Below are 10,156 nucleotides of genomic sequence, written 5' to 3' on the forward strand. Positions count from 1 at the left end.
GAGGATATCGTCCTTCCCTCCTGCCCGGCTCCGTCTTACCCTAAGGAGTGCTCTCTCCACAACTTGGATGTTGTCAGAGCTCTGTGGGTTTATCTCTCGGCCACCTCTTCTTTTCTGCGCTCAGATTCGCTGTTAGTCATTCCGGAAGGCCAGCGCAAGGGGCTTCCAGCTTCTAAGGCGACCATATCGGTCTAAGGGGAAGGCTCCCCCTTTCCGGGTTAAGGCACACTCCACCCGCTCTGTTGGGGCCTCCTGAGCGGTCTTCAACAGGGCTTCGGCCCTGCAGGTGTGTAAGGCGGCCACTTGGTCATCCGTGCACACGTTCACCAAGTTCTACCAGGTGCACACTTCCGCGACTGCTGATGCCGATTTTGGCCATAAAGTGTTGCAGGCGGCATTGGTGTTTCCATCCGCCTGATTCTCTGTCTGGTTTCTGTTTTCCCACCCCGGGCACTGCTGTGGTACGTCCCATGGTTCCTGTGTCCCCCAATGGAGCCGAACAAGAAAATTTGATTTTTTTATACTTACTGTAAAATCCCTTTCTTGGAGGATCCATTGGGGGAGACAGCACCCACCCGTTGGTTATTGGTTTATTGACCTGAGAGTTGATCTCCTGTCTGTGGACTTGTTCGGTTGATTTTTTTTTGTTTTTTTTTTGTTTGGGTCTGTCGGTTTCCTCCTACTGCTTTGGGACTAAACTGATTAGCTCAGAATCAGTGGGTGGGGTATAGACTGCCAGGAGGGGACGACTTCTTTTTTGTTAATGCCTGGTTTCAGCCTCCTAGTGGCAGCAAGATATACCCACAGTTCCTGTGTCCCCCAATGGATCCTCCGAGAAAGATTTTACACAAAGTATAAAAAATCTACTTTTTTTCCTCATTACCTTTTAAAAATCATAACCCTTTCAATTTTCCACCTAAAAAGCCATATGAGGGCTTATTTTTTTGTGCCACAAATTCTACTTTGTAATGACATCTATAAGTTAACCCAGAAATCTACGGTGAAACAAAAAAAAAATTGTGTGACAAAATTTAAGAAAAAAAAACGCCATTTTGTAACTTTTGGGGGGCGTCTGTTTCTACGCAGTACATTTTCCGGTAAAAATTACACCTTTTAGTTCCATACGATTAAAATGATACCCTACTTATATAGGTTTGATTTGTCTTACTTCTGGAAAAAATCATAACTACATGCATGAAAATGAATATGTTTAAATATGTCCTCTTGTGACCCCTATAACTTTTTTATTTTTCCGCATACGGAGATGTATGAGGGCTCATTTTTTTGTAGTTTCTGTAGTTTTTATCAGTACCATATTTGTATTGATTGGAATTTTTGATCGCTTTTTTTATTAAAAAAAATAAAAATTTGGTATAAAAAGGGACCATAAATACGCTATTTTGGACTCAGGAATTTTTTTTATGTGTACGCTATAGAACGTACGGTTTAATGAATTATATATTTTTATAGTTCAAACACGCACGCGGCAATACCACATACGTTTATATTTATGTTTAGTTACATACTTAATTTATTTTTGATGGGGAAAAGGGGGTGATTCAAACTTTTATTAGGGAAGGGGTTAAATCACACTTATTAACTTTTTCTACATTTTATTTTTTTTTGTAATGTTATAGCCCCCATAGGGGACTATAACATGCAGTACATTGATTGCCAGAACTGATCAATGCTATGCCATAGCATTGCGTTGATCAGTGTTATCGGCGGTTGATTGCTCAAGCCTGGATCTCAGGCTCGGAGCAATCGATGATCGGATCCGCAGGAGGCAGGTAAGGGGCCCTCCTGATATGTCCTAGCTGATCAGCCCGACTGAGCAGCCGGGAATGCTTTTTTATTTAATTTTAGACACGGCGATCAAATCGCAGTGACAAACCCGATATGACGCGTGGTCACCACATGACCCCGCGTTATATCGCGGGAGCGGGATGTACAGGTACGCCCTGCGTCCTTAAGTAGTTAAGAGTTATGGAGGCCACTGTGCTCTTGGGAAGATTTAGTGGAGCAGAAATTTTTGTGTACCCTTCTCCTCTACATAATCCTGTTTCTGTACTCCACAGGCAGTTCTTTCCTCTCATGGCTTAGTTTTTGCTTTGATATGCATTGCCAGCTGTGAGACTTTATATAGACAGAGCTCTGTAATTCAAATCAACAGAATTGACCACAAATGGACTACAGTAAGGGTGTAGAAACATCTCAAAGATGATCAAGAGAAAAGCCCACCAGAGCTAAAGTTTGTATCATAGCAAAGGGTCTGAATGTAAAATTGTAACTTTTAAATTTTTTTTACAAATTTGCAAAATGTTCTAAAATTCTGTTTTCACTTTGTTAAAACTGTTTAAACTTATATTTCTTTTTTTGCACAAGACTGTATACATGTCGTCAGCAGAGAAGGGGAAATTACCTTTGCGAAAGCCTGACAATATTATCCTGCATCTCAGGCTGTGTGAAAAAGAAAGTTTGGCTTTTCTATGCTTATGCAGCCTAATGTCATTAGTGAATGTGTTTGCATTTCTATTGGATTGTGTATGTATGTCTGCTATATAAATTGTGTTTTAAATATTTTTTTCAAGCACAGAAAATACAAATATCTATTGACTTCCTACCTTTCAGATGATAATAGCAACCAGAGTTCAATAGCCGATGCATCCCCAGTAAAACAGGAGAACAGCAGCAATTGTAGCCCTGCCCCTGACAACGTAAACACACAGGCAGACAGTACTGAGATTAAATCTGAGGAAGCCCACTCCAATAACAGTGAACACCAGGATTCTGAAGGTACAACCTTACATCATATGAAGGTCTATTGTATGAGTAAAATATATACCATGCCCTGTAAGTCGTTCAAGGGGGGGGTCTAGGAGAGGAGGGCAAACAAAGAGGTGTGCCAGGCTATGGCACATGAGCAGCTTGGCCTGGCCTCCTTGACACTTGGCTGAGAAATTAAAAGGTAAATTGGGCAACCACCAAAAGCTCCAGTAAAGGTACAGTTTGCTTTTATAAAGGTCACACACAGCACATCCGCAGCATATTTGACTGCAGATGCGCTGAAGGCGGTCACAGAGTGATGGCAAAGCGATCTCCATGCTGCGGCCAGGCAGCTCTGTGTGTCACCTTGTGACTGCCAGTAGGAAATATTACGATATGAGCTGACACACAGCTGCTGGAAGCTCGCTCTGCACTCTCTGACTGCCGGCAGTACATCTGCATCGTCAGATACACTGCGGATGCACTGTGTGTGACCCTAACAGGTATACAGTTGTGTCTGCAGGACTTAGCAGCTAGTAGGCTGACCCATTCTATTAAAGTTAAATTCAAAAGATTTTTCAATTGCAGAAATTTCTTCAACTCTGCCACATGTTAAAATATGCTTAGTTGGAAATTGACAGAAATGCACTACTCTTGCAAAGAGCCTATTTCAATTATGGCACGAATTCTACCTTTGCCAGATACACTTTATAAATAGGAATATTTTTATTAAGTTGTTTTCTTTTTCTCCAATTTAGTTACTTCAGGGCAAAATTCTCAGTCATCTGTTGAAAGTGCACTAAATAATTCAGAGAAAACGGAAACACAAAGCTCTGCTGATAAAGAGATTGCTACAGAGACCTCCAAAAATTCTCAGGTAATTTAGATGTCAATGTACCAATATTCTGAGATGTGTTGTGGTCCCTGAATAAAGCTTTATTGCAGCGAACGTATGTGAATTGGGTCACGTTGTGAATGCAACTAGAAATTCATCCTGGACATTTTTCTGGCAATAACTGGGTCAAGGTAATATTTTCTGAAATATTACCTGTACCACGAGTCACACCAGAGAGGCAGCGGGAGATCAGGGAGGTAAACAAGTGGCTCAGAAGCTGGTGTAGGAAGGAGGAGTTTGGGTTCATGGAGAACTTGGCCGACTTCTCTGACGGATACCGGCTCTACCGTAGGGACGGGGGTCCCTCAATGGGGAGGGAACCTACAACATAGAGGGGGAAGATAGTGTAGATAGAGAGGGGGGACTTATTAATGTGCCTGGGGGTGGAGCGGAGGGAGGGGTTAGAATAGTTAATAGGGATAGGCTTCATAGGAAAAAAAAAACATACACCATTGAATTGCATGTTAACTAATACCAGAAGTCTGACCAATAAAACCGACGAACTGGAGTTGATAATGTCTGAGGAGGATTATGACAGAGGGTATGACAGAGACATGGTTGGACGATAGCTGTGACTGGGCGGTCAACATACAGGGTTATAGTCTATTCAAGAAGGATCGGAAAAAAAACAAAGGGGGAGGGGCTTGTCTTTATGTAAAGTCCAGTCTGAAGGGAAACAATAATGTGGGGTCAATATGGGTAGAAATATATGGCGATAAAAATAAAAAAAAATCTGATAGGGTTTTGCTATAATCCACAAAACATAATGGAAGAGGCAGAAGATCAATTACTGAGGCAAATAAACATGGCAGCAAATCAGAATGAGGTGATAATAATAGGGGACTTTAACTATCGTGATATAAACTGGGAAACTGAGACCTGTGACTCTCATAAAGGAAACAGGTTTCTGACTATAGCTAAAGACAATTATCTGTCCCAAATGGTGCAGGGCCCTACCAGAGGGGGCGCCCTACTAGACTTAATATTAACCATCAGACCTGACAGAGTAACTAATGTGCAAGTAGAAGGACATCTAGTAAATAGTGATCATAATATTATACATTATAACTTGTTCTTCAATAAGGGAATCTCTCGAGGGGTCACAAAAATAATGAACTTTAGGAAGGCAAAGTTTGATCAACTCAGAGAAGCCCTTAAAGGGGTATTCCAGGCAAAACCTTTTTTTATATATATCGACTGGCTCCGGAAAGTCAAACAGATTTGTAAATTACTTCTATTAAAAAATCTTAATCCTTCCAATAGTTATTAGCTTCTGAAGTTTTCTGTCTAACTGCTCATTGATGTCACGTCCCGGGAGCTGTGCATGATGGGAGAATATCCCCATAGGAACTGCACAGTTCCCAGGACGTGAGTCATCAGAGAGCAGTTAGACAGAAAACAACTCAACTTCAGAAGCTAATAACTATTGGAAGGATTAAGATTTTTTAATAGAAGTAATTTACAAATCTGTTTAACTTTCCAGAGCCAGTTGATATATATAAAAAAAAGTTTTGGCCTGGAATACCCCTTTAACAATATAAAATGGGATAATGTCCTCAAAAACAAGAATACTGACACTAAATGGGAGACTTCTAAGAATATTTTAAATTCTTACTATGGGAATAAAAGGGTCAGAAATAAAAGAAAACCAATATGGATAAATAAAAATGTTAAGGGGCAATAAATGACAAAAATAAAGCATTTAAACTACTAAAACAGGACGGCAGTGAAGAAGCATTTAAAAGCTATAGAGAAAAAAGTAAAATATGTAGAAAACTGATAAAAGCCACAAAAATAGAGACAGTAAGACTCATTGCCAAAGAGAGCAAAACTAACCTCAAAATGTTCTTTAAGGGTCTATTCACACGTACAGTATTCTGCGCAGATTTGATGCGCAGGATGTCAAGCTGTTCAGTTTACATTGAAATCTGCAGCAGAAAATCCTGCGCATCAAATCTGTGTGTCAAATCTGCACAGAATACTGTACATGTGAATAGACCGTAAAGCGTACCCGTCAGATCCAACAAAAAACATTTTTTAAAATATATCAATCAGTACCTAATCCTGACCATGTACATCTAATTTTTATGTGTCTAGCACCTTTACTTTTTTTTATTACACTTTTAACTTAGCTCAGTAGTCTGAATTCCTCTCAAAGGGAGGGGGTGTGGCCTCGCTGTGCAGGTCTCCGCCCCCTCCCTCAGTATGCTGTCTGCTCACATCTCCCCTAGAATAAGCAACTCCCTACTACAACTCCCAGCTTGTCCTCACTGACAGTAGCGGGACACAAGCTGACAGTGGGAGGATTTTTCCTCTAGCTGTGAGCCCTGCGCTCACAGCTGTCAATCAAGGAAGTGTGTCCATGACGTAGGTGATGAGGCATTGACACAGCAGGACTAGTATTTGTTCAAGCAGGCAGGGGGGGCAGTTGTTTGGCTTTTTCAGTATGAAATAGTGAACATTTTCTAATGAAAGCAATTGCAAAACCTATCAAACATATCAACAGTTTTTGTATCTGACAGTGCCCATTTAAACTATATAAATAGCAAAAAGGTCAAAAATGAAAGTGTTGGCCCTTTGAAAAATGATGAGGAAGAAATTATAGACGTGGGATCAGGAAAAAACAAATATATTAAACAAGTTCTTCTCCACTGTATTTAGTATATGTAGTTAAAAAGCAGGTATAACACTGCCAGGTCTCAGAGAGAATGGTATGTGATTTCCCAGGCTCTCTATTAACCACAGCTTTTTCTTTTTTTTCTTTTTGTGCTTGCCCTACAGGATTCTGATGATGGTGCCCCTCCTTGCAAAAAGGCTAAAGGGGACAGTTCGCAACAGAACACTGAAGCTATGTAGACTATCTAACTCGGTTTCTCTTTATTTTATTTGGGGTCTGTTTACTGTAAGGTACATTGGTTATTGCAACAATAGGACAGCCTTACTTAAAACGGTCTTTATCTCCTTGGTGAGAATAGGACTTTTTTTTTTTTTTTTTCAACCTGCAAAGCAAAAATCAAAAAAGCCTGGATAAGAGGCCAGGACTTGAGAAGTTTAATATTTCTGTGAGGAATCAGAATACCAATGGCAGTCTTTTGAAGTGGTTGATGTGAACACTCAGGAGGGTCTACGCACTGTTTTCTGTAGTCATTTTTACATTTGTGTTGCTGCTGTATATATATATTTTTCCATTTTGCTATTTAACATGTAAAATATTTAAAGATGGTACCTGTTCAGTTTAAAGCCACCATGTAAATTTACTTTCTGGTTTTGTTATTGTGCCTTTTTGACCTATTTTTGTTTAACTGAGCTATATGTAAGTGGATGGATCTATGTAGACAAAGACTAACAAATTCTAAGCCATTTTCACAAGTGGAGTGTCTATTCCTGATGTATTTGGACTGTTAGTATGCCTTTTTTTTCTTTTTGCAACCATTCATTCCAATGTCTTCATCTTTAAACTTTTACTTTCATTTATGTAGTACATGTATTCTTATAGGCTTGTTAACATCTATCTGTGTTCTGTTTCAGGCAGCTAAACTAACCATCAGAATTTTTCTGTAGACTACAGTTCATTTAATTACTATTATTTTTTTTTTATGACTAATTTTATTTGTTTCAAGTTTTTTGTTTTATATATTCTTCCAAGATCAAGTGTTTAGTCAAAGCAGTATTGGTATTTTTATGTATTCAGCTACATATTTTATTCTTGTATGAAATGTCTTCACATTATGTAAATGTTCTAGAAAGGCAGATGCTAGGCTGTAGAGAAGAGCTAATTTTGGTGAATAATGTAATATTTCTACAGCTGAGGAATAACATAGCGTGGGTCCTGATGCTGTTCGGTAGCTGTAGCACTACTATAAGTTTGGCCTATTGGTACAAAGTACAGACGTTTCTTAGTATAAGCGTTCCATTGGTGGCCTCTCTTCAATATGGAGCATGTTCTCAGCTTAATGTTAAATCACACCTCAAAGATTGGCAGAACTCTCAAGATACTATGTGTATAAAATGAAAGTATACTGACAGACAATGAAGGTTTAATTTATTGTGTGCACTGGTATTTTATGCAGTGACTTTTACTTTTTTAGCCAATAAACAATTTAATGGAAACCAGTTTTATTGATCTTGACAATTCAGCTCAATTTTTTTATTGTCATATTATTATTATTAAAGTGGGGCATTTTTATTATGTGACTTCAAAGCTGCCGAGGATTGTTGTGTGCATCATTCAGATTTGTTTCTTCCTGTTCTGTGTCCCATAAGTGAAAATGGCTTAAAACACATTCTAAAAGCAGACACTTCTCATCACCACAGATAAGGCTTGATATCTGCCTATTCTGTCTCACCCTGGACCTTGAGAGGCGTAACCTTTGAGTTCAGGGTTGTATGTTTCTTTATTAACTCTTACTACATTCCCTAAAACAATGTGTGTTCTTATCCATTCATTGACCGCTATGTAACACTGCATTAGCCTTCAAAAAAATGTAACGATAAGATGCTGGAAATGAGACTGCCTGACTGCTGGTCGGCCCAAGATTGGGTTATCCTGCGTAAACTGAAACATTCTGGATACCTTTGTCTGTCTGTGTGGCGTGTGGATACATTGTCCATCCCAATTTATTATAGAACTTTGCCTCTTTTATCATTCATTGATCAGAACTTGTTTGCTGCAGAAAACTGTGGAGATGTTGCGTTATGGTTATCATTGGTAATATACCTCAATACTTTACAATAAAATGTACATTTTATAAATATCATGAGTTGATTCACTGTGGTGGTTGTACATCACTAGTACTAAGTTGTTAGGGGCAGTATACACATTAATTTCAGAATGTACATTATTCACTATGCATGCCTGCAGTCAGTCCTTTTTACATGTCAGCCAGCACAAAGGTGAATGGACTTACAGTGCTTCTTCCTAGATTGCTATAAAAGGGCCATAATGAGTCTTAGACCGTTGCTCTTTTTTGTCTACTTTAATGCATATACAGTCATTTGGGAAGGAGCAGTGTAACTACAATTGCTAATACGTTTTGCATGCAGTCTTCAGTGGTGTAGTAGTCCATCAAGTGAAAAAATAGAAAATACCTTTGTGTTACTACTTCTTATGAAATCCACAATAAAATAACTGTTCCAAAATGGTTTTAAGCAATGTTAAATGCATTCCATACAAATGAATTTAGAAATGTGTATGCATTTTATTTATATATATAATAGAAAAAGTTAGTGAGCTTAAAGGGGTACTCCGGTGCTTACACATCTTATCCCCCATCCAAAGGATAGGGGATAAGATGCCTGATCGCGGGAGTCCCGCCGCTGGGGACCCCCGTGATCATGCACGCGGCACCCCGTTTGTAATCAGTCCCCGGACGCCACGCCCCCGTGTGATGTCACGCTCCACCCCTCAATGCAAGCCTACGGGAGGGGGTGTGATAGCTATCACACCCCCTCCCGTAGGCTTGCATTGAGGGGCGGAGCGTGATGGGGGCGTGACGTTACACGCCGCCGGCCCTGCGGTTGACTGTAATCAGTCCCGGAGCGAACACGATCCGGGGACTGATTACAAACTGGGTGCCGCGTGCATGATCACGGGCTTCCCCAGCTGCGGGACTCCCGCGATCAGGCATCTTATCCCCTATCCTTTGGATAGGGGATAAGAAGTGTAAGCACCGGAGTACCCTTTTAGGTGGATCATCTCTTGTCCCTTATACAGCAGAGTACAATATAATGTGAAGCTTTAGGTAAACATGTGACAACCGGTTAGTCATACCATGATAAGAGCTGACGTTAAACTGTTTAGTTACGTTGAAAGGCCTTAACAGAAGTGTCCCCAACAGGTTTTAGTCCTTTAGACACTTTCTAATATGTTTCAGTAAATAATAGGGAAAAAGTATATTAAACTTAAGTGTTAACAGTCAGTGATTTGGTTTTGGGTCTGGCATTGATTTCGAGTAATGCTACCACCTAACACCTAAGAGAACACTGCCTTAAAATGTTGACTTATCAAAATAACTTACACTGTTTAAAATGAGGGACAACATTTTGGGTTGCACAAACTTTCTAAAGTTGTCACATGCCCTTATAACAAGTTATGTACAATTTACTATATATGAAAGGACAACCATATATTCAATACTGTGGAAGTCATAACCAAGTAAATAAATGAGTTTGTGTCTAATATGTAAGCAGGCAGGCCTGCAGAAAACACATGACTTTTTTTTTTTCTTCTTCTCAATTTGATATAAAACTGAGGCTGGAAAACTATTGTATAACAGGCTAATGTATGTGTGGAAAGTATGGTGCATACATTTGATTCTTAAAGGACATCTGCAGAAAAATACAACTTATCCCCTATCCACAGGGATAAGTGTCTGATCGCTTGGGCCCTCCCCCACGATCTCTCTAACGGGCCCTGCTTTGCTGCTCCGTGAGCGGCTAATACGCGTAGCGTCGACCTCTCTGTGGTCGACGGTACGCCTCCTCCACGTACAGTTC

The 10,156-nt window shown here is 39.8% G+C and overlaps 1 protein-coding gene across 7 annotated transcripts in view; it reads left to right on the forward strand.

Annotated features, from left to right (window-relative positions):
* BCL7A (BAF chromatin remodeling complex subunit BCL7A) overlaps nucleotides 1-6,659 on the forward strand; it is a 31,734-nt gene extending 25,075 nt beyond the window's left edge. For all 7 annotated transcript variants that reach the window (XM_056535080.1, XM_056535073.1, XM_056535068.1 and 4 more), the window contains 3 exons: nucleotides 2,632-2,796; nucleotides 3,525-3,643; nucleotides 6,443-6,659. In XM_056535080.1, coding sequence (XP_056391055.1) covers nucleotides 2,632-2,796; nucleotides 3,525-3,643; nucleotides 6,443-6,517 — 359 coding nt within the window. In that variant the 3' untranslated portion in view covers nucleotides 6,518-6,659. The remainder of the gene's footprint in view (nucleotides 1-2,631; nucleotides 2,797-3,524; nucleotides 3,644-6,442) is intronic.
* Nucleotides 6,660-10,156: the final 3,497 nt, after the last annotated feature.

Source organism: Hyla sarda, chromosome 1 (assembly GCF_029499605.1).
Source record: "Hyla sarda isolate aHylSar1 chromosome 1, aHylSar1.hap1, whole genome shotgun sequence".
Lineage (NCBI taxonomy): Eukaryota > Metazoa > Chordata > Amphibia > Anura > Hylidae > Hyla > Hyla sarda.